This window comes from Blennius ocellaris (genome assembly GCF_963422515.1).
Source record: "Blennius ocellaris genome assembly, chromosome: 2".
In the NCBI taxonomy this organism is placed as follows: domain Eukaryota; kingdom Metazoa; phylum Chordata; class Actinopteri; order Blenniiformes; family Blenniidae; genus Blennius; species Blennius ocellaris.
Window position 1 is genome coordinate 26,866,380 of NC_137651.1, and position 25,345 is coordinate 26,891,724.

General features: G+C 41.9%; 1 protein-coding gene across 3 annotated transcripts in view; it reads right to left on the reverse strand.

The window, feature by feature from the left end:
• plch1 (phospholipase C, eta 1) overlaps positions 1–25,345 on the reverse strand; it is a gene marked incomplete at its 5' end in the record, with an annotated part of 61,216 nt that overhangs the window by 3,314 nt on the left and 32,557 nt on the right. For 2 of the 3 annotated variants that reach the window (XM_080507893.1, XM_080507892.1), the window contains 17 exons: positions 686–1,094; positions 1,580–1,639; positions 1,816–1,895; positions 2,339–2,485; positions 3,299–3,383; positions 3,565–3,689; positions 4,430–4,537; positions 5,663–5,842; positions 5,940–6,037; positions 7,518–7,612; positions 10,107–10,169; positions 10,948–11,103; positions 14,638–14,745; positions 18,408–18,579; positions 21,574–21,694; positions 22,623–22,826; positions 24,944–25,037. In XM_080507893.1, coding sequence (XP_080364019.1) covers positions 686–1,094; positions 1,580–1,639; positions 1,816–1,895; positions 2,339–2,485; positions 3,299–3,383; positions 3,565–3,689; positions 4,430–4,537; positions 5,663–5,842; positions 5,940–6,037; positions 7,518–7,612; positions 10,107–10,169; positions 10,948–11,103; positions 14,638–14,745; positions 18,408–18,579; positions 21,574–21,694; positions 22,623–22,826; positions 24,944–25,037 — 2,305 coding nt within the window. Of the gene's footprint in view, positions 1–685; positions 1,095–1,579; positions 1,640–1,815; positions 1,896–2,338; positions 2,486–3,298; positions 3,384–3,564; positions 3,690–4,429; positions 4,538–5,662; positions 5,843–5,939; positions 6,038–7,517; positions 7,646–10,106; positions 10,170–10,947; positions 11,104–14,637; positions 14,746–18,407; positions 18,580–21,573; positions 21,695–22,622; positions 22,827–24,943; positions 25,038–25,345 lie in introns of all 3 variants that reach the window. The other variant, XM_080507894.1, reaches the window with a different exon arrangement.

Below are 25,345 nucleotides of genomic sequence, written 5' to 3' on the forward strand. Positions count from 1 at the left end.
GAAATTAGGACATAAACACTAAATTATCAAACATACAATTAAAAGTTTATAACCTGATTGCCGTGGTTCAGGTTGTGTTAGTATTTTAGTGGATGTAAAAGGTGTACACACCCTTGTGAGGTAACGCAGAGGCAAACCAAGATCCAAACAAGACCAAGATAGAAATACATATATTTTTATATAATTCACCTTTAATGTGACTTTTAACCAGTACAAATCATATGAAAACCAGATAAAAAAAGTGAGACTAAAAACATCACTCTTACTGATATTTACTGAGTCTTAATGTGGAAAAACAAAAAGTTCATAAAAACCATTAAAACTTCTCTCTGAATCATGAGGTGATCAGAGAGGATGTAAAACAGCATACTGTAAAATTAAGTAGTAGTGGTGCTATACCAACAATCTCTTTTCTCACACAAGATAAAAATTAAATATCAGCATGATAACAGACTCCAACCAAGAGTGTGCATCATATTTTCCTCTTATAACTGATCGTTTCTGACTTCAAATGAACAGGAGAAAAGAAACATTGAAGGTGAAAAGAGTATCAAATAAGAGGGATGTGCAAACATTTTCAAAATTTACGTAGCAAAGAAGATGTTTAAACTAGAATGGATGCATGATCATTAACTACATCTAATCATTATTTCTAATACAAGAAAAACAAAAAGATAATACCCACCAATGACAGTGTCAGCACCCAGGTCCTGCTGCTCCTTGTCTGTGGAGCAGAGGGACAGCTGCCCCTGCAGAAGCCTGTCTAAAGGCATGGAGATGGGTCTGTGGATTAGTGGGGCTCTGGGCTGGAGACGCCTGTCCACTGCTGCTTCCCTCCCCGATGAGCCCTCTGCGCCCGCTGCCGCTCCCGCCACCGCTGCTCCCGCACCCGTGCAGTTCTTTTGCTCTGATATCGAAGCCACAGACTCCGACAGGGCCATCTTGGTCTTCTTCCGTCCCTTCGCCGGGGCGCTGGCTGTGCGCCTCAGGAGGTGGTCACTGATGGAGCGTTTCCTGAGCCCACTAGTGTTTGTGTCCACAGAGGACTTGGAAGAGCGGTTAAAAAAGCCACGGATGCCTCGCAGTTGGTGACCCTGAAGTTCAAAAGGAATAAGATGCAGAGATTAAAATTTGCACACACAAAAAAACAAGAACAAATGCAAATCAACAGCTATAGTGACACTACAGTTCGAAGTCAGTAGAGTTAATTGAAAAGAATAAAAAAAAGTATGCCATGTATTGTTCTTGGTTAGAAGCGAATGTAACACCTGCATGCTTTTTCACACATTACCAATAGATGGCAGCCTTTCACTTTGAGTTACCAGGCAGACGAAATGCAAAAAGGTTGTTAGGTTTTTGCCCACATGGTTTCATCAATAATTATTTCATCATTATTGACCACGGCACAAACAAAATAAAATAAAAAAAAAAAAAAAAAAAACACTGCATGAAAACAAACCTTGAAAGGAAACAGCATGACTTGTGTGGATTAATGTCCTGGAATATATGGCTGAACACAAAATTGCACATGCATTGTTTTTACATGCAGCACCACATGGAGCCCGGGTCACCAGTATACCTTGTTAGATCCTAGAAAGTGCATTATGGTAAAGCTGGGGTTCAGGACTAGAGGGCTCCACTAGAAAGACAAAGGATTGAAGGAGCATAGCTTCAATGGATTCATGTATTGAGAGAAACACTTTTCTTTTTTTTTTTTCTGTTGACTTCCAATAAAAAAAAAATATTACTTTGAGAAAAGTAAATGCTGGTGGGGGGGAAATGTTCCAGCAAACAACAGAAGAATGGAGTGCCTACCTTTCCATAGACATCGTGCACTGACACGTGCACAAAGATGGAAGCCTCTGTCAGCCCCTCCAAGTAAACATGCCTGTAACCTGTTGTTGGAAAAGGAAGGGAGTGAACGTGTGAGCTTAAGAGTCGAAGAAAGATGACAGCTGTCATCAAACTGGTGATTGTGTAGTAGCTGCCTGAGGAGAGGGCATCGGGAGTTCAGGGACAACGCTTAATGGATGTAGATAACAAAAATAACCTGCCATGCCACAGGTCTTCTACTATACAAATCCGTCACATCATGGTTCACTAAACACAAGATAATGTGCCCCACAGAAATAGTCCTGTCAGAGCCAGGAGCCAAGTTCAGCATTTAACCACGAGGGAGCCTGTCCGTACAATATATTTGTGTTAAAGTAGCAGTACTGTAGTGATTCTAAGTGATAGTAACCGGCCCCCCCCTTCTTTCTTAGCTTTATGCCTTTCATATATGAAATGCTTCTTCTTCTTTGTGGAAAACATGAAAACACAGGAAGTGTCCACACACCAGGCATCAGGCTGCTGAAGGCAACAGTCCGTTGACCAATGAAGTCCCGTCCAATGGGGTCGTGGTCCCAGACCAGGAACCGCACCAGAGCCACTTCAGCCATGTGAAGAGTAAAAGAGAGAGTCTCCTCCCACACGGGGTTAAAACCTGAAAAATATACTCTTATTATCATTTCGATCTCCTCAACACCCTATTCAATCACAAACGTGCTATAGACCCTGCTTCTTATTATCTATCATACACCCTGAAATCCCCCCCCCCCCCCAAAAAAAAAAAAATCAGGATGATGCCGTTAGTCGTAGTGATGTGTCAAATAATGTATTTCAGGGATCAATGATCAGCACAGTGATGTTATCATACTGCAAGGCTTCCGGGGCTCAATAACCTTTCCCAGCGGAGGCTGTTCCCTCCCCAGGATGCCTTCATCTGTGGAGACGCATCAGGGGCGACACCAGCAGATCGCTGTGCCCTGCTTCCTTTGTGCCTCTAATTAATTAACCTGACTTTTGATTCCAGCCCCGAGTCGAGCGCCACGTCTCTGACTGTGGCAACGTTACGTCTCTGCTCTGCCTTTTTTTTTTTTAGGTTTCATGTCAAAAACCATTAAAGTGTAACGGAGGTGAGGGAAAAAAAATGTATTGTCTGATTGTATTTTCTCCTGTTGTGTGCAACAGTTTCCGTCGCTGGTTGTAACTTATTCAACGAGCATTCCTAAAATTGAAGGTAAGCAGTTGTCAACTGTCACAAATAAATGTGGGATTGTACTGAAAATGAGCCCGATCACAAATTACTTTGTGGAGTCGGTGCGTGCACATCGTTGAGATGTCGTGATGTTGTTGGAGCTGATTTGTGTGTGTCTGTGTGTGTGTGTGTGTGTGTGTGTGTGTGTGTGTGTGTGTGTGTGTGTGTGTGTGTGTGTGTGTGAGTGTGTGTGTGTGTGTGTGTGTGTGTGTCTCTAACCATTGTCATCAACCACGCGCGTCTGTTCCTTGCAGCAGTCGACTGGCAAACCGATGATCTCCACTTCAACAAATGGATCAATAATCTAATAGAGGAGAAAAAGGCAATAAAAGGAATTACATTTTATTTTATGGCGCCGGCTATGTTTATGCTGTGAGCAAGTTAGGCAAGTCTGAGTAGTCGAGTATGACAGCGTGTGCGCGTACGCGTGCGCGAGACAAATGGATTATCTGACAATGCGGTGGCTCGTTCCGGTGTGTTCCTACCTCTCCGCGGTCCCCCAGCATGGAGTCTGGGGGTTTGGGTAACTGCTGTCCACTAATGATCTTGAGGATGAGCTGCTTCTTGGGGTAAGCTGGAAGTGGGTCATCACTGAATGGATTGAAGCTGCCTGCGGGGAGTAACAGACAGCAGAGCGACAGCTTTGATTGATGTCGTCAATCGATTGTAAAATCCCCCGACCTGTGTCGCCGGTATTCCCACACGTTTAGCAAGTGGCTGACGAGCATCACAAAAGGCACGTTACATTAAAAAAACAGAGCTGTTAAACACTCAACTGCACATCTACAAAAAAAAACAACAAAAAAAAACACCCCCAAACAAACCCCACAGTAAGTTTTGTCATGAGCCACTGCTGTTTAGGTGTGATTTGCCGGGGGGGGGGGTTTTTACTGTAGCAAGGCATAAAATACATTCTCATCTCATGGTGGTCAAAGCTCCTTCACCTGTACAGTGGACAAAACCCATCAGTGTATTTCAAAATTTAAGTAAAAGTCAGTGCGATCGCTTCGGGGAGAGAAGATCACAAATCGCACCCTGGACGTCGCCGCAACTGAACTGGCACTACATAACGTGAGAGGATCTGGAATAGGAGAAACGCCACTGAATTGTGGGAACGATGATGCAAAATGGTCCAACACTTATTGTAATTGTACACATTTATCTACCAGCAAAACATATTCGGTCATTTTACCCCTTTTTTTTTGTTTTTTTAACAAAATTTTCCACTTCGTTTAGTCAAATCTCCTGATTCGCTTTAATATGTCACAGCTACCCAGAGCCATAGCTCAGTTCACACATGCCAACACAAAAATCAAAGTGAGGTTGATCCATTATGTTTGTGTTATTTACCTTTACACATGGGAGGAGGTTTGAGGACATAACCAATACCTCCATTCACCATAAACTTGGCTCTGTTGAGCTGCATCATCCTGCCGTCTGTCTGGTAGTTGAGGGCCACTGTGTGAAAGGAGGAGAAAAAACTATGTTTAGTTGTTTGTTTCGGTTTTGTTTGTGGAATGCTCATCTCTTATTTTTGATAATGCTTTGATTTAACCCTTTATAGGGGACTGGCACAAATATGTCTGATGAGAGCGAGTTCCAGAGCTTGCAGACCGCACAGCAGTGAATGATGAGGCGCAGACTGAAACACATGAGCAACTTTTTGAAGCAACTTTTCTAACAATATCGTTTTTGATCTTTCTTACACCAAGACTTCCATGGACTCTCGAGCTTTGAACAAACTTAATCAATCCTGAAGGTGAACATTTCTCAGTGGAGCACAACAGTTTTGTTAAAAGAAATAAAAATAAACAAATAATTAGATTTCAAACATTCTGAAGGAAAGTATCCTGTACTCTACTGTAATTGCTTCTTCAAACTCTTTTTCCAACATGTTTCTCGATTTGATTGTGTTCATTGTACTTAATTTGTTTTGTTTATTATGTAATAATAATATAAAAGAATGAACGAACGAATGAAATATGGTAATTTCCTCAATTGTTTGGTGTTTTCTTTTAAACCTAACCAGTAAAAGTTGATGACAGTTGCAATTCACATCACCGTCAGTGTTAAAGCATTGGTGGACCGGATTGTGTGAGAGATTTTTAAGGCGATCTTTATGAATTGTGAAATACTACATCAATCATGTCCTTTTCAAACTTTCTCACAGATTTCATTCGATATTAAGGGAAAAAAAACACATGATGTCAATCTACACAGAACATACATTTTACGAAGTTATTATTTAAATAATAGAAAAAGCCAGTCAATGGCATAAACACTCAACTTAAAAGTATTTCAATGAGAGATGTACAGGATTCACTGGCAGATCTGAATTTAATGGCTTACTTAAACTTCCTGATTCTATTCATTGATCTTAACATAGCTTAAAATGTATTTTCATATAAGATGAATCAAAGATTTTTTTTTTTTTGCCAACACAGTGTAATACATCCCACTGAAGTTTGTACATAAAGTAGTCGGTGTGGATGGTTCAGGTTATTCACTGTAATGGCAGGTTCGTGACTTGGTGTTCTTATTAAGGCTTCACCGCCACAGCAGAGTGACCGGCTGATGTCTTACCCAACTGACAGCCCACATTCCAGTAGAACTGGGGATTGAAGTTGGACGAGTCGATGCGATAGGCCGAGGGATAAATCCGCGAGAGCTGCCTCTGGTTGAAAGTCAAGAACTGTTCGGTCCTGTGATTGACCAACGACTGTGCCCTGGTCTCGCTGAACGACAGAACATCTCCCGGGGTGCCTGCGGAAAGACACGTGGAGTCGGGGCGTGGCGAGATCTTTGAGATTGCCAGTTGCCTCGTCGCCTGTGCGCCAGGTGTCAAGGTTTGGCGTCTCACCTTCATTCAGACACTCCTGAGAGGCCACGGAGTTGGTGAACACCACCACGTTCGACAGATCCCTGCTCAGTTTCATCGTCTTCCTCTTCCTCCCGCCCCTAAGACATTTGCCAGATAATTGTGGACGAGGAGATAGGACAGGAAGTGAGATCACCTTAGGTACATTAATTGGGCAGGTGGAGTAAAAAAAAGAGGATGGAGGCCGACATGCACACGCTCGTTTATCCACCATGGGGTTTATGGTGGAAAAAAAAACCCCAGCAGGATGGAGAGGATTGTCCATCGAGCGGCAGCTTGCAAACCACAGGAAGGAGCATCAAAGGCAGAGAAGCTTAATAGGGAGCGGAGCACATGCCGCACTGCAAGGCGTACACACTTTTAAGGACAAGCCATTGTCCGTGCGGCCGCGCTAAAAGATAGGCAGTTACACAGGCGAATGCATGCAGGAGGGATCTGTATTGTGACAGTTCCTGAGGACATGCATACATGAATATGCAACCAGGTACAAAGACTGGAGGAGCAGAGACAAAGGCCTTATATGCAGACAGCAACTGTGGGAGGAAAACAAAGCGGAATTTCCATACTTCTCGCTCAGTGCTCACTCACAGAGAAAAAAAGCAAGAGCACAGTGGACAAAACATTGTGCAAAGGGAGAGATGTGCTCGCTTCAAACTGCAGAAAATTATATTTTTTGTATTTAACCAGTGAAAGAACACATTTTTCTGACATACTATACTTTACTTGAGGCCAATTTCATATGCAATTTTAAATTTAACATGCATCCGAGAGAATATAACATTTATTCCTATTATGTTTATGTCAATCTCATTTAAAATGACTCCTGGCTCCTTGATGGTGTGTGAAAACGTGCGTCAGGCTGCAGATGGAAATGTTCAGTGGTACAACAATGGCGAGAAACGTTTATTCTAGAGACTGTTTTACACTTATTCAGTCACAGTACAGCCATAGTTATACATTATGTATTTTTTAAAGAAAATATAAACTAAAGAACATTTTCAGACATTAAAAATGACACACATTGGGTGAAACCTAAAGCCCTTATGTTTAAGACTGTGGTTCCTGTGGCCATGATAATTGTAATATTAACTTGGACATAGAATATATAAAATGCTAAACCTATGTATTATTCATAAGCAAAAGACAAATGTATATTTTATGAAAGTATTGTTATTTCTATTTGGCTATCACAGTGAGGAATTTTTGCTACATAACTAATTTAATTGTTTCTGGAGAAACGTGACATTTACCTCTATTTAAAGCTTTAAAGCAGAAAAAAAAACAAAGACGAAAACAAAGATCCTTGACTCGCTGAACAAACCCAGCTTAATGGGACTCGGTCACGGTCTCCTTGCTCTCTCTTTTACACCAGTAAAAGTCAATATTTTGTGTACAATTGAAGCTCTGATTTGAGATTTTGCATCATGTCCTAATGCTTTAGTCAAATAACGGCTGGAGAAGCTTCGCTGAGCGAGTGGGGGCACCAGTGACCTGGATTGTTTCAGGCTCCCAGCGATCTAACCTCTCGTCAGTGTGCAGCTGAAGCGGTTCAAAGGTCACCTGTTAATCTGTCCTCCGGCCTCCCTCCCGGACTTCTCCTGACCGTCGTCCTCCTTGTCCATGCTCTGGCAGGTCAGCCTGGACTTGGAGTGCCGCTGGACAACAGACACACACAAAGACATAAACACCTAATTACTACCAATGGGGAAGCAGCAAGACGATCACCTAGACAAATTGCTTGTACTTGTGTAAAATATGAATCATACATGAATCCACCTACACAACTGTACAACAAGGGTCCTCCATCGGTCAGGGGTGGCTGCCAGCGTATCGTTAGTAAATTGTATAAGCTTCCCGCTATGCAATTTGTAGCACTGTTATTGTAGCCGTAGTTAGAACGAGTTCATGTCGGTGGGTGTTTTAGGTACGTCATATGTAATTATAGCAGGAGTGTGTTTTTTGAGGTGTGTATGTGTGTGTGTGTGTGTGTGTGTGTGTGTGTGTGTGTGCGTTCTTTCTTAAGAGAAGCAGCATCCCTATTAGACCTAAAGTGGAGTTGAGAAGATGATGAGGGCTGCAATAATTACAGGGTTTAGGCTGCGTGCCAACAGATTACATGCACCCGTGCATGCACACACACACACACACACACACACACACACACACACACACACACACACACACACACACACACACACACACACACACACACACACACACACACACACACACACACACACACACACACACACACACACACACACACACACACACACACACACACACACACACACACGTGGGAGGGTGAATAATACACACAGACAGAGGCATAGAAGAATGAAAGGGTGATGTGAGTGGGGAAACTGAGGCGGGGAAGCAAAGGTAAAAACGAGCACAGGGAAGGACGGAGTGAAAAACGAGTAAATGTATGTGGAGACAAGCACGCTGCAGCCTGAATGAAGGCCAACCTGTGGAAGGGAACGTTATGAAAGCATCTCCCGACGTTACAGTAGGAGAAGCGTGGCAAAGACAGAATGTAAACGTGCCAGTGAAAACCCAACACGTGGATTCCCTTCACTGATCTGCTGAGTGGAACCAGAACATAGGCGACGTATTCTGGATTTAATTATAATCCTGTTAGCTACCACAGGGGGGAAGATAACTCCAAACAAAGTATGCTTTGTATTAACATTTCTGACTTAATTAACCTTTTTTTTTTTTTTATGTCTGACAGTTATGCCAATGAGTTAAAAAGGCACAAGAATACAAAGGGCTTTCCTAAAGAGGGCATATTCTGGTATGTTTCAGAGATATATAGTATAATTATAGCCTTCACCAGCTCTGTTCATGTAGGCTGCACCATTATTTATTGATTGCTGTCATCTTTTCTAGCAGAAACATGCTGCTTGGTGGGATGGTGCTTCAGTACACCCAGTGAACGAGGAGCGCGTGGCGAGCAGTAGACGTGCACTGAAACAATATTCCAGACTTAAAATGATGCTGCTTAGATTTATTATTTGGTGTTTTGTCCAATGAATAACTCGAACATTTCACAAGGACACACATCTGTTCAAAAATCGGGTGATACGTAATAAATCAATTTCAAAGAAGTTCACAATTTAGGATCTAAGCATTGTTGGGAGTAAAGTAACGCATTACTCTAATGGCGATAAAGGCAGTGCAACTACATAGAAATTAGAAGTAGAAATAACTCAATCAGTAACTCTATTACTTTTCAACGCACTGAGAAGTAATTTTAAACAAGTAGACTTCATATCTTTGGTGATACGCCAAACATTTTATGTAATGATTTGATTTGATTTATTGATTCATTAGTGGTGTATTCATGCAGCTGAGAGTTTGGAAAATTACTGTTTGGGAAAGTCCCTTTCTCCCAGTTGAGAGTGTTCACAAAAAAAAAAAATCCCCAACATCCCCATGGAAACCTTAAGATAAATGACCAACAACACCATCGTAACCGTACAAAGCCACACATGAATGAAGTGATGCTTACGCAGTGACTGTTGCTTATAGACTTTTTAATACTTTAAACCCCTGCTTTGTGGTAGCGAGCTACCTACATGAGTCAAAATGACGAGATTTCACCATAAGTGCATTAAAATGAGTCGCCTCCTATCTCTGTGGAGTTTGCATGCCATGGTTCTCGGCAGAAATTGCTTATTTGGGTGTGTGTGTGTGTGTGTGTGTGTGTGCGTGCGTGCGTGCGTGCGTGCGTGCGTGCGTGCGTGTGTGTGTGTGTGTGTGTGTCCTCAAAACAGTTCAAAGAAATGCATACTATGTTGATTAATTGGTGTTTCCTAAATTGGTTTCTGGTATGAATGCGTTGTATCTCTGAAGAGCTGGAACGGTCACGGTTAACTCCCCTCAACCCCAAATCAGATAAAGCAGTTTAAAAAAAAAAAGAAAAGAAAGATGGGGATTTATTTTACTAATTCAAACTGAGTTCCATGTGTCAGAGTTTGAATATTTTGAAAACTCAAAAAAGTTACCAAACATTGAGATCTGAAGATATTTTATTCATGTTCAACCTTGGATTTTCTATTTTGGATCCCAAACAAATACAGAAGATCACAAGAGTTCTTTTATTTTAAAAAAAAGCAGAGGAACCTCCTTTCACAGAACTCTCACCTTCTGCTTGAGCGTCGTGATGAAGGATCTGCTTTGGGATTTCTTCAGAACCCCTTTGGAGCTCTAGGAAAAGGAGGGAAGACGTTCAGATGCTGGTGTCTGCTTGTTTACATTCATGCGAGGGGGGAATCATTGGTGTGAATCTAATAACAACCACATTAGCACCCGGTGAGTCACTTAAACCCGAAAGCTTCCAGAGCTGGAGGGGACGCGAGAGACGTGAGCCAAGAGAAGCGCAGCTGAGGTGGAGAGGACAAAAACAAAAGAGAGGAACTGGAAGAAAGAAAAAAAAAAAAAGCTAAATTACAGTCTCTGGAGCACACGGAGGAGGAAAAAGCTCCAGAGACACAAATGAGGTGCAGGGGGTCTCCAACAACGGAAGAGTCAAATATAGAGAATAGGAAACCCCGATGCGCAACACCCACTACGTTTAAAATGGCTGTCGGGAAACGGTGCACTCTATAAATAGCACCAGAGCCAAGCAGCCCCATTAAATATTAAGCAACACTGCAGACATTTAGTTCCTCATCAACCCCGGTCTGTTTTGACACGCTGAGGATGATGCGGGTGAAAAACCCGCGGCCTCTCAAGAGGCACCTGAACCGCTGCCGCTGGCCTCTCGGTCTCCGTCTTTGTCCGACCCGACAAAACGCAGCATCCTCCGTGACTGATGCCGTGGCCTAGTTATAGTCCCTCTCTTTTTCACTTTCTTCTCTTCATCTGTTGACGAGTGTCTACACCCCCCCTCCCGCGCTCTGAACGCCATAGCACACTTTGCCTGTGGGGGGGCTGAGGGTGGGAGGGGGTGGAGGGGGGGGGGGGGGGGGGGGGGGGGCTGTACCTGCCGCAGGTTCTTCTGAAGGCCCTGGTGCGTCGCTCGGAGCAGCGCTCTGATGCTGAAGCTGTCAGAATCTTCTTTGTCTCCGATCCGAGACTCCTTCAAAAGAGAGTCCAGTTTCTTCCTGATGTGAGACTCTACCTGGTGATGGCCATTGCCCTGGGTGACAGAGGGAGAGGACGGCGTTTAGAGAAGAACTGTTTTGATGCAAGAACACAGCACCACGGCTGCACAGCCCCCGAAAAGAGGCCAAGGCTATTTCAGCCAAGTCGAGTGCAGCTTACTTGTCAGAACTTTGTGTATTCGAAGAATGGAGTGCACATAAGAAACCTATTTTAAAGAAATACAATTTTTACCAACTTTCATTAAATTGCAATGATTGTTTTAGAGTGCACTGATTAATATTTTAAAGGGATCATATCATACAACATTTTAACACATTCACGTGGGTCTTGTTGGTCTAAAAACGTTGAATTCAAAGTTTATCGCCCCCAAATCTAACTTTTCTTTGATTCTCCTCCATTTGAATATTGGATCCAAGGAGTTGCATTAAGAATCTGCTGTGTCTGTGTGAGCTGGCTCCGCGTACACATGCCCATCTTGGTAAGAGGAGGAAGTACTTCCTCTTGCGGCGCCATGTGCCAGAGTAGAGCTGCCTAATTGTGGGAAGAGTCAAAGGGGAGGAGCCTACCTTGATTGTGATTGGCTAAACCCCTGATGACACTATACAGGGTTTGATTTCTGATTGGCTGGTTGGAGCACACCTTTTTTTTTTTTTTTTTATGAAACCATCCAGGAAGAGAGAGAAAACAGACTTTCTTCGCATATTACTGTTGGAAAACCATTGCAAAGGGATTTTCTTTGCACATGACCCCTTTAAACTGCTCTGAACCTGCAAAACAAAAGCCAGTGTTCACTTTCAATCTATCGATTGCACTTGGACTGATATTGTGTACGGGACCATGTCATTGGCTGATATTTTCATACAATGTGTGAAGGCAGAAAAGATCATCTAACAGTGGCTCAGGTCACTCGGGACTGTTTTCTTAGTTTAGCTGCTTTAGGTAAATACAGCTGGGAGACCTTTTTCAAATACAGTTTTTGTGTGACTGGTGTGATGGTGTCTGTGTGTGGGGGTGGGGCTCTTCTTAAACCGTGAATTGAATATCATTAACTCTGCGTGTCTCTCCAGTAATCGGTGTTTCTCCACTCTGTGCCTTCCTGCAGGTATCGCAATCTGTGATTCCTACCGCCATATGTTTGGCGTTTTTGTAAACAAGTAAACAACCAAGTCACCTCCTCTGAATGTGCATCTGCTGGAGATTTCTTCCTGTGGTTGTTTTTTTTGCTTTCACAAATGCTCGCTCTTCTGTACTTCATCGGTTTTCTCAATATTGTATCTGAAAATAATTTGCATTGAGACGACTGTGTTGACATTGACGCTATATGAATAAAAGTGAATTCAACCTTGAATTCAGTCTGCAGGTTGAAATTGCCTCTGCTTTGTTTTCTGTTTCCTCCAGACGTTCGAGGCAGGGATGTGAATGAACGGTTTCTCTCTCCTGGTAAATCTGCTGCCAGCGTACAGTTGTCAGCGAGATATATCAAGTCCTTTATGGGAAAACATGGCTTTTGTTTCTTTGCTTTAGCAAGACAGGGAATAAAGAGACCTTTATGAGTGAAAACTCACTAAATTAATAAGATTAAGTAAAAAAAAAACAAACAACAACTCATCAGTAGAAAACTATGACCATCACCTCTTTCAAAATGGCAACGATCATACGAAGTGGCATCTGTGGCCTCGTGCCTCCAGCTAAATGGGGAAGGATGCTGCCATATTTAATTAAACTAGTACATCATCTTGAAATTGACACAACTGTTTTCCATCTGTGAATGTGATCGGGACAAACTCTGTGCCACGACAGAGAACACAAATCAAGCAGATAAACATGTATGACAGTACGTGTTGTTTAACTGCTCGACTTAAAGTTCAGAGCTGCGTCATTAAGCATTAACACATCGCCGGAGTAATGCTTGTTAAACCTTTACAAGCAGAAACATTGCTACTCAATTGCTGCAGTCATTACATCGAGCGTAACAATGTCATTAAGATCCCATTAGCTGACTTCTGTTTACGGTGCCTTCGCGTGTGTGTGTGTGTGTGTGTGTGTGTGTGTGTGTGTGTGTGTGTGTGTGTGTGTGTGTGTGTGTGTGTGTGTGTGTGTGTGTGTGTGTGTGTGTGTGTGTGTGTGTCAGGCTTAACTAGGAGGAGTCCTGTTTTTCTATTCATCTTCAGGAGAGACACTTGTTGTCATTTTTGTCGGATAAATTACTTAAACGTATTTAAAGAGCTGAAAATAAGGCAACTCTTGTTGCAACAATAAACCCTAATATGTTCGGCTGATGAGACGATTGATGTCTTTTACAGGTTACTTTTTAATGTGGAACATTTTCAAATGAAGCTGCTATGAATGAGAAGAAAAAAACCCACGTTCGTCTGTCTCTCCGTTAACAAGATTTCCTCAAACTCTTCATGAAATGTGCTACACAGATGCATTTTGATCAAAGGAAGAACTCATTATAATTCGGTGGTGATCCAGATCAAAAATAATTGTGGCAAATTTTCATTTCGCTACATGTCATTACACACTGTCACTTTAAATAAAGTGCTGATGGACAGCTTTTGTTACCAGCGACATGGTTTTAGGCTGCGAGCCGTCCAGCCGTCTTCTGGACGGTCAATTTTTGGAAAAGTCGGCCGAAGAAATAGCAGAAGTGTTGTTCAAAGCCGTCTAAAATATGTGTATAATGTCCATCACTACTTTTCACTGTCTAATTTTGCCTGAATTCACCTTTTTTTTTGCCAAAATACAGGGAATTATCAGCTTGAGTAAACAACTCGCAACTGACTTCCGGTTTATATTACGGCCGGTCACAAGTAACGTGATTGGTCAATTGATAGCATTTGGCATATACTGTACCTTTTGAAAGGCGGCCTCTGATTAGTTCGTAAATCTCTGACTCATTCTGATGTGTTGAAATGCTGAAGCGGCCAAAATACTGAGGAATTATATCTGCAGAATCCACACGGGTGGGATCTAATTCCTAATTCTATGAGCGACGTAATTTTCCATTTCTAAAATGTTGACACGTTTGCATAACTGCACTTCATTCATGCTTTTCACTGAAGAATAAAATATTCTTTGCAGTGAAAACACTGATTTTGACATGAATAAAAAACTTGATCCGATTTTTTTGTGAACCTACGCTGAGCAACGATTAAAATGAAAAGTTAGTGTAGCCACTCAAATATGAAGTCAAATAGTCAGAATTGCAAAAATGCTAAAAAAAAAAAATTTAATCTTTCAACAAATCCTGAATTTGCATTTTTGCTTTCTTAGCTGGTGGAAGATGACGAAACGAGATTTCAAAAACGATAAACTAATTTAAATGGTGCTAAAATCCTAATAAAATGACAGTATTAATTAAAATATGTGTTATTCTTCACAACATGTTCTGCTTGACTGCAGAGTATTTACATTCATTCAGATCATATGACTGCCTGCTGTTCTGATGCCCCGGCTGCAAAAAAACAAGTGTGACAAGCACGTTAAAGCTGAGTGAAATGGAAAAGGGTTTGTTTTTTTTCTTCCCAGGATGCAACGCTATAATCGTAAGCGACCGCCATCTTACATTACTGCTCTTGAGCTTGAAGTCGTCCTCAATTTCATCGGCGCTGTCGTCGTCAGACACCTCGCCTTCCTCGGCGTCCGCTGACAGGTACGCAGGCAGGCGCTTCCCCTGGGTGGGCGGAAAACACACAAAGACACGGGAGGAATGTGGAGAGCGTACGTTTGACCCACGCATACAGTACGCAGTACAGTACTGCTCCGACGCTCACGAGTCAATATACCGGACTCCAATCTATACACTTATAAAAGATCAACCACGACTCTATGTCGCTCCGCTCACTGTAGTTTAAAGGCAGAGCTTATGTCATGGAATCAAAGCATGCAAAAGGCCAAAACACACACATACATACACACATATATACACACACACACACACACACACAAACCAAAACGCAGTGTACAAGCAGCTGCAGATGCTTTGAGAAGCTTCCCGTGTAGCTCTTTCAGCACAGTGGAAGCCCATTAGTGAGCTATTCTGAAAGTCTGAGTGGGAGTCGAGATTTTTCCTGAGCTCCGTCCTCCAATACCAAGAGCAGAACACCGAGTATCTCGCCGGCTGACATCACCGTGCCCACTTCAACACGCAGTCTATCACCCCTTCCTTCCTTCTATCTGTGACTGTCAAACTTTATGGCATTTCTTCTTTATTGTCCCATGACTCTCTGGTCTCCAGCGCCGCCGGGCTATGGAGCGAGGTTAAAGGCTCTGCAGCGGGGGCAGCGGTTGGGGGGGAGGGGAGAAGTGGGAGTAAAGGGTCTTTTATAGAAAATCAATAATGCTCTTTCACTTTTCAGACATCACATGAAGGAGGGACAGAGCTGGGGCGTCTGTCCTCGGAAACACACCAGACTTTCTTCACATTAAAGATAAAGTCGATTTTTATCTGGTTCTCCTTCTTAAGAAATCGAATAAGCGCCGAAACCTTTCGCCCATCCAGAAGCTCCGTCCGTCGTCTCCTTTGTGTAACTCCGACGGTGCTTCTGGATAAGGATCTTGTCATTCTTTGTCTTTGTGTTGTACGTGTGGGTTGATTTCCTCCTGACAAAGATCATATGAGCAATGTCTGTCAGGTCAACTCGCCCTGCAGGAACAACCGATGCCATAATAGATCAACACCTGAGGCTGGCCGTGGTGAACCAGCCAGATGTGTGTGACGTGTCGCATACTTAGTGTAGAAGACTTTTCAAACTGTCAAATAACAAAGAACAAAAACAATTGTTCCTGCTCGGCTTTTTCAAGGTTTCACGCGGATGATGTTCAGCTTGTTTCATCCTTGAATAACAGCGTGTTCTATTTCTTTTTTTTTTTTTGGTGACATTTATGAAACTCAAACATTTGACTATGTCGCTAGAAATGCATCATAAAGGACAATTACTGCTAAATTGCTTAAATTGTACGTAGTTACAAGTAAAAGTACAGCTGTTGGAAACTCAATAAAGTAGAAATTCACACTACTACTCTCAGAATATTAGTTACTTTTATAGTTAGTTAATGTTGGGATTGTAAAAAATTCAGGCATTCAAAACCATTTATAAACAAATAAAGTTTCTTTGTTTGAATTACGTTTTTCAGATGAACATTAAAGGACATACATTGAACTAAGGTGAATTTTGGTGAACAAACACAGATATAAAGCTGAAATGTTATCATTAAAAAGCCTTTTGGCTGTAATGAGTGGACACAAACATCTGAACACTGATTTGAAGAGTGATCGTACTCAGCAGCAACACAGTTCACTTACATAATACTTGAGCATGAGAACCAATATGAGCTTAAAAAGGAGACTCATTCAATGATATTACAGTCATTTAAAATCTGATTTGCAAAGACTAAAAGTGTTTGCTTCATTTATGACTACATCTGTTTTTAACATGTTTGAAAAGATGCTGTAATGCTGAGAGGCATTTCTTATTTATTTTTTTAACTGTAATATCAGATATTTTCTGTGTTGTACTCCTGCTGTGGTCTTGGATTCATTTCTTAATCTCTTCTATTGTTCTTTTTTTTCTTTTACAATATTATTAATTTAATTAGCTGTAGCTGAAACGTGATACAACGTAGTTCGTTCCAACATTTTTGATAACTACCTCCACGAACACATCCAACTCCATCACATCGCATTAAACGTGCTTTTTGTGGCCCAGTGCTCCATCCAATCACTGCTTGATGAATGCAAACCATATATCACAGGTCAATGTCCTCCTTTGAATACTTCTCTTTACACACTGTTATTAAAAACAATCTGTTTGCACGAGCATAAACTTTAAGCATCTAGTCAATGAGGCCCGACCGAGGTCTCATCTGAATTCCAAGATAAAATCACTACTTGAGCAATTTCAGAAGAAAAAGACTCAATAAACATCAAACAAATTTCAGAAACCACAAGTTGACCAACGTCTGGAAAGATACTTGGATCAGATCAATGTTTTCAAGCATAAACTTTGACTTCCACTCCTTATGTATTTGAAATCTTACTACAATGGATGATTATCAACTTAAAAATGCTTTAATTGTCTCGCTTCCAGATTCAGACAATATCTCTCTGGAGTAGGAGCCTTTGAATATGCCTTTTAATATTTAATCCCTCTTCAGCTGATAGAACTGATGCCCACTTGTGGCGATTAAAACAATGAATAGTTCGACATGTGAGTTACTTTGCAGGTTGCGCTTTCACGTGTGCTTGTACTGTGAGTGTTGCTAAAAATCAAAAGCAGCAATCTGTTACCTACTCATCATGTGCCAGCATGCCGTCCTTCTCTTCTTTCACTGCTATAATTAATACAATGACATGACCTAGTTTGGTCCTTCCTCCCTCTCTCCCTCTGTCGTCTTCTGTTCGCGGGGAAAGAATTAGCAGCATTGCTGTGCCGTCTCTCATCCGGAGTTGCAATGCAGGTAAAATATGGAAGGAGAATCAAGCAAAGAACCAGAATGAACTTTTTTTTTTTTTTTTTGTAAGTCTTTCCTGGACATTGCATGGACATGAACGTCCAAACAAGACCTCTGGATGACGTGATGCAATGAAAAAATTGTGGCAAAACCTGGAATGGAACCGAAAATGGACAAGTCTCCTATACGAGAGACCAACAACACACTCCTGATAATATTGATTCTGACTATAATTTTGTTAGCATGTCGCTTATATATGAAAAGAGTGGAACAAAAAGCATTCTGGCTGAGCTCACAGTGTGCCCCAGATCACATAGAGAATCACTGTATTCGAGAGTGTGACGTTTGTCCGGTGGGTAGGAGTCTTGTCTGTCATAAAAGAGGTTTCGGTTCCGTTTCAGGTTTCGTGACAATTTATTTATTTATTTTCATTGCATCACGTCATCCAGAGGTCTTGTTTGCACCTTCATGTGACGTCCAAACAGAACCTCCATGCAATGTCCAGGAAAGACGTGCAAAAATACTTTAATTCCGGTTCCCTGAAGACGTCTCCTGGAGGAAACGACGTCTTAAAGACGAGATTTGGACCACTGTTTGCTCAGTGGGAACGTTGAGGTGGGTCATCTGATCAGGATTCCACCTGGCCGTCTCCCGTTAGAGGTCGACCAGGATAGTCTGACTGGGAGGAGGCCCCGAGGTGGGCCCCGGACTCTCTGGAGAGAATATATCTTTGGTTCGGTCTGGGAGCGGTTGGGAGAAGTTACAGGAGACAGAGCTCTCTATACTGCCACCGCAATGGATGGATGGATGGATGGGTGGAGGGATGGAGGGATGGAGGGATGGAGGGATGGTTTGTTGACCTATCTGCAGCTTTTTTCTTACCTTGATGAGTATTTTGCCTTGCAGGCTGGTCGGACTGGGTAACGTTTTGGAGTCTCTGTGCATCACGTCCGCGACGTCCAGCTTGTCTCCAAAGATGTCTCGCAGGTACTGCGCGATCTTCTTCTGCTGCTGGATGTTACAGTGGTTCTCTATGGAGAGAATCACCGGGTACCTGAAGAAGAATCGAGACACGTCATCAGTTTTTTTTTTTTTATTACATAAATACTGAGGGTTAAAAAAGTTTTTTTGTTTTTTTTAAAACAAACACAGAGGTTGTACGTCTTGAGCCAGTTGACTTGAAGAGAGAGGAGGTAAATGATAAAAAAATTAAATAAAATAAACAGCGGCGAGCACCTTCTCACCTCAGTGACCTGGTGTGTGTGTGTGTGTGTGTGTGTGTGTGTGTGTGTGTGTGTGTGTGTGTGTGTGTGTGTGTGTGTGTGTGTGTGTGTCTGTGTGTGTTTTCATTTAGAAAAGGTGAAATGACTTGTGGCCACACCGCAGCACAGCTCAAATGTCAGGTTTGTCAGACTGACAGCTCTCCCTCGGGGGACGCAGCCCTGCTTTCACTTCAACCCCTGATCTCCAAAACACACACACACACACACACACACACAGTCCTCCGCAAAAGACAACAGGCAACAGCAGAGAGAAAAACATTAAGAGTCGTTTCATTTCCTGCAGGTGAAACAGTGGGGTGGCTCAATGAGCTGTGTGATGTGTGATGTGTGTGTGCGATGTGTGTGTGTGTGTGTCTGTGTGTGTGTGCGTGTGCGTGCGTGTGCGTGCGTGCGTGCGCGCGAACGAGCGAGACAGAGATATTGCTTGGTTCCGCTCAATACAGCCCAGGGGCCATTAATCACATTAGCAGGTGGCACTGATGATAAAATATTAGTTGAATGTAAAAGCTGAGGACAGTGTCGGTTTTTACGACACTCACTCACAGTTTGCAGTATTACATTCCACTCATTAATGAGGAGAGAACAAACGTTGACTAATTAGCTTGTGAGTCTTTTCAGGCTTTCGTTCAGTTCAATTCCAGGTTGTGCTCAACATGAGCTCGAGCGCCACCCTGATATCGTCCTCAACCATGAACCACACTGTTCACACCTCCGTAAATCATTTTTGTTCATTTCCATCACATGTGCGGCCACAATTGATTTGTTATTGCCGTACAAGAAAGCCGAAGTCCGCTGCTATTAGTGCCAATAAAAGCATTTGAAACACACACGTTTCTCATTCAGTCTCATTCTTCTGCTCAAAACTAAGAGGCATGCTGTTTGTCTGGGGAAATGAACACAAATGGTTTGAAATTTGAGAGACGACTGCAACTCGCAGTGAACCGTATTCTTCTTTTCCATTAGTGTGTGACTGTGTACATGACTATGTGCTCTTCTCTGAATGTAGAAGTGTAACTGGCTGTAAAATTGCATTGAACCTGCAGAAGCCATGAATTTGCTCTTTAGACAACGTTGGAGAATAAGGCCACTTTAACAAAGCTCATATTTGGAGGAAAGTTTTGCAGAGTAACTGTTGCTTTTGTGAAGACATGAATTTAGACAAATTTCTCTGATGTTTCTCAGATCTGGCATGTTCTCCTGTTTCTGAGGCGCCTGTGCTGTTGTTCACGCAGATCTTCCCATAACACCGGGAGCTCAATAGTTATTAGTCTTTACAACACATTTCCATGAAAAAAAAGCCTGTCTTATATTTGGCATGACATTTGTTACTATTTCACTAAACTCCTGTTAACTGGCATCCAAAATGAAACAGCAAAATGAACGATGTCTTACTAAGTGACATTATAATTAGCATTAGTGCCTGTTATATAATAGTAGCCTCGAATGAACATAGCTTAACTTCATAAGAGTCGTCTGCTACTTTGAATGTGGATATTTTTCTATAAGTGTTAATTTTCCTTATTCTCGTTGTCAGTACTTGATGAATCGGATCGTTTTTACAAGCTGCACATTATGGATATACTACTAACTGAGTGGAAGAATTAAATAAAAAAATTACTTGGAACTTTTTATTAGCAGGAACTATTTAGAACTAATTAATTGGCCAATACTGAAGTGAAGTGTCGCACCACTGGACCATTTTGTTTTGATTTATGTTCTTTCAAAAATCGTCAATAAATAAAGGTGCGGGGAAAAAAAGTTTTAGTAAACCAAGCTCAATATAAACACTGAAGACAAGCTTGTGGGCACTTTGCTTGAATCCAAACGAACAATTTAAAATATTACATTGCACTCATTTGCCCAAAGGAAAGAAAACACAACTTAGTGTATAATAGAGGATATATAGACAGCTACACCTCACTATTTTAAAGACAGGTTAAAGTGGGACGTTGTCACAAGTCAATGTATTTCAGAAAATGTCAAAACTTCTCTTTTAAACCATAAAGAGCAAAGGATTTCAAGCAGCAGCTGTAGAAAGTCGATAACTCAAAAATAGATTTAATTTGTTTAAAAAATATGTAAACAAACCTGCCAAATGTAAGCCCACTTCTTGTTTAACTGCATAAACAGATTCCAAATCAGCACTCTCTGGTTTGTAATCAAATAGACGGTTTCATAACAGGGACACTTGCTATAATAAGTAGCTGCAATAGATGTCGAAGTGAGTCAACGCAGCAGCAGGAAGCTGCATCCACTGAACACTTTGTTTTGGGCACCGTTGGACCCGCCAGAGACAAACAGAGGCTCCTCCGGGAGCCAGGGGAAACTCTGCTCAGCAGATGGCTCGGTAATAGGTGCTAATTACTGCCAGGAATCACGGTGTTGTCTGAAAACACAAACCTGCTGCTTGTGGAATTCTTGCAACTTTATCGCAAAAAAAATCTATGGGGGACGAAATTCTGCCAGTCATCAATATTTTATTGCTAAAGCATGGAAATCATGTTGGAACATTAGTGTTTTTTTGTGGGGAATATACTGCAGCTTTGTGTTTTATATAGGTAAAACTGTGCTTTGCCTTGCTGGAGCACAATTAAATGGCACAAAATAATATTCAATTAACAATGGGATTCAGTTTCAGAGAGAGTTCCAGAGAGCAGAAATCAATAAAAGCTAGATTCCTTTTTAGAACGCCGTGTTTTCCTCCAGATACACGTCCTGTTGGACAATGAAAGGCTCCAGTTTTTATCAAAGTAGGTTGGACTCACTGATTATTTATGAAGGCATATTTATTGATGGTCTCGATGACAGACTTGAAGGGGATCTTGGAGGTCAGAGTGTAGCCGTGTTGGACCATCGGCTCTCCGTCGGGACCGTCCCAGCAGTCAACTGCAGGAAGAAGAAAAAGGAAAGAAAAGAAAAGACATTATTCATGAATACGGAAAATATCTATGTTTCCTCTCCACTGAAAGTACTGCATGTTGACAGATTTCTGTTTCTTCTTACTTTTCTCTCTTCACCTTTGAAAACAGGATGGATATCCTCTTCATTTATCTATCTATCTATCTATCTATCCATCTATCTATCTATCTATTGCAGAGCTCACAGGTGGTTCCTCATGGCAAAAAGCGTCGTATTAACACATGTACTCAAGTATTGCACAAGTACTTTTCTCAATAAGTACTTTAGACTGCGTTTAATTGCAAAAACATTCAAGTTAAGGATTTATAAATATATCTTCAGAGCACATTCCCCAAACAAACAACATGTCAAGCAGGGATTTGTAAAAGATCAACATTGTGGAAATGCTCAGTTCAATTACCCAAGAGAGTGAAAACAGGATGAATAACAGGACGTTCCTGACTGCAGGGAGTCGAGCCAGTGTGAAAGAGAGACAGTACATACAAACCCAGGACCCGGAACCATTGTTGACTTCAGTCTTAAACGTTTCATCCATGCGCCCTACAACCATACTTCATTAATGTTTGAGGGGCGCAGGATGGATAAAGGCAGGATGGACATGTCATCAGTCCATCACAGGGAAAGTACAGAGAGGAAGACGACCACACACACACACACACACACACACACACACACACACACACACACACACACACACACACACACACACACACACACACACACACACACACACACACACACACACACACACACACACACTCACACTCACATTCACACCAAAAAGCAATACAGGGTCCCTGATTAGCCTCAAACCCACGCGATGTACCTGAAGTAAACCTGAAGGTCCACACAAACCTCCTCGTAACAAAGACGGAGTCACATCTGCAGACGTTACCTTCCACGCAGCGGCAGCCGGACTGCAGCACCCAGGCGTACATGTCGGTCTTGGAGTGGGACAGCAGCTGGTCTCCGGTCAGGTAGGTGTTGTGCGAGGAGGCGATGAAGTAGTTGCACAGCGGTTGATCCATGTCTTGGTTCACCTCGTGGTGCAGAGGGTTGAAGACGTCGCACGTCGGGCTGCGCATCAAACTCGTGAAGCCTGCGGGTGTCGATGGAGACATAAAGACGTCCGTCACTCCCCCGCCACACACTCCCATGACGTCGTCGATCCTCGATTGAGTTTAAGCCTCAATATATTCAGTGGATTATCGACAAAACGGGATGAATTATGAGTCCGAGTGTGTTTGTCATCCAACACCAACAGCAGGGCCAACAACTACCACATCATTAGGCTGCAATGACGACGTCCTCACGGCATCTGCCTCAGCTGTATGTTGTGTTTAGAGCATCTGGATGGTTTGATTCTAATTAGCAATTATTTTCACACACAATAAATACAAATATGCTTAAATGTATTGCTTCTACTGAATACACACAGTGAGACTGCTACCGGAAAGGCTTCATGATATGCAAAGATTTACAGACAGATCTTAAATTACACAGGGGTTTTTGATTTTTTGCTTGTTTTGTGCAGCTCAGAGTCACCTAAAGATCTGTCTTGTGACTTTGGTCTGCTGAATCTGGTCTGCGTTTGGATCGTACCGCAGTTATATTTGTGCAAAGCTCTAATTTTCTTCATTTCTGTAGTTTTGGTTTGCAAGACGCACACGTGCCAAATCCAGCAGCGACAGAATTGGAATAAAAGCATTCAATCATGCCCAGATAATACCACTGATCTCGACAACATCTTTCCACCAGCAGGTGGATCTCCAGGTAAAGAAAAAAAAAAGAAAAAAATATCCACACTGTATGAGCACTTTCAAACCAGAGTGGTGAGGTTTGAAACCACTCTGCTGGCACGTGCACTTCAAAACGCCTAACTTTTTTTTTTTTTAGGCGGTGCAGCATGAGGAGGAGCGAGAGGGAAGAAAGCAGCCTTTCATCCAGAGAGAAGGGAAAGAAATGAGACCACCAGCAGTGGAAATTGAAAATGGGGGAGAAAACAGATGAGGGAAAAGAAGCCGAAAATTTGGGAGAGAAATGGAAAACATTGGGGGATGTGATGTAAATACGGGAACGATTACATTTTTTTTTTTTTTTGCTTTGGGAAGCTGCTGATTGCTCTAAATGAGGAATCTCGGCTATATGCAGGCACGCAGACATTCACTGTAGGTTTTTTTTCTCTTCGTGGTGGGAGAAGATATTCATTCATTCACCTTCACATGTATTCACATGTCTCGGTTCAAACACACATTTCAGAGGAAACTGGAGTCTGGTCAGCCAGACACACAATGTTGGCCTTCATGCTGCAGACGACTAGATTAGTTCCTCCCCCTCTCATCTGCTCTCTTCTCATTTCTGTCACACTCTCATTTTCTCTTTCCCTCCGCCCTCGTTTCGATTTCCCAATTTTCACGCCGCGGCTTCCCTCCTCCTTCCTCGCTGCTCCCGATTTAAGGTCAGCCCTCACCTACATGTGGTATTACTTATAATGGCAGCCTATAATGACACACAAAAAACAGCAAAGCAATCATGATTGTTCCTTTGGTTTGTCAGCCATTTATAATGAGCAGTGGATCTCACAGGAAATCATAAAAAACTGGTTTTGCATATAGATGAAACCCCTTGGTTTTTTTTGTTTTATTGTTTTTATATAAGTGAATGTTTCAGACAATCATCTTGAGTTTATGGTGTTTTCCACCATCATGAGAAGGGTTTTCATCACACTGGATTCATAAAAAATACAAAAGAACATCTCACTTTTCCACACAATTTCATTCAAACACTGAAAAATCCCCACAACTTTGCATTTATTACATATAAACTGAAAGATTTCCAACCTTTTTTATAATGGCGTTATTTATAATTCAAGCATTAAAGTGATAGAAATACAAAATATAATGTTTTAAGAGATGATTGAAATGATATCCAAGCTGTTTCAAAGGCACCCTGTATGTGCATGACACATTAATTAAAGCTTCAATTATTGAAACATCATATAATGCATTCAGTATTCAGAGTTTTCAGTAGTGAGGGGATTTTTTTTTTTTTTGCAGTGAAGTGTCATCCAGTGTTGGACTTTGCTTGTGCAGGATGAGACTAAAAGGCTCTCGCATGAATTAAAAAGGAATGTCATAAAATGACCAGAAAAGTGAGGCATGACAGAACATTTTTAAATAAATACATTTTGGAAAGGGGGAAAAAAGTGAGAATTACCTTCAATTCCCATGACGCCTCTTTCCTTGTTCTCATCCGACACCTCAAATTTTTCAATGATTTCTGCAACATATTCGGAAGTCACACTGGCCATCTGCAAAGAGAAAACACGTGTAAATCGCATGTTGGGACATTTTTAAAGGCAGCAAATCCCACTGATTTAATGCACGTGTGGATGACAGATGAAGCCAGAGGGATTGTTGACGTTCGGCATTATTCCATGACGGAACTAAACGAGTGGCTCAATCGGAGAAAAGTGTTCATCTGAAGTACAGCTGGGCTGGTGACAGTGTGACGAAAGATTACGTCGTTACGGTGCAAGACAGGGAAACATAATGACAGAGGTGTGAAAAAAAAACCTCAACACATAAACATGCAAAAGACGATCTGGATTAAACAAGG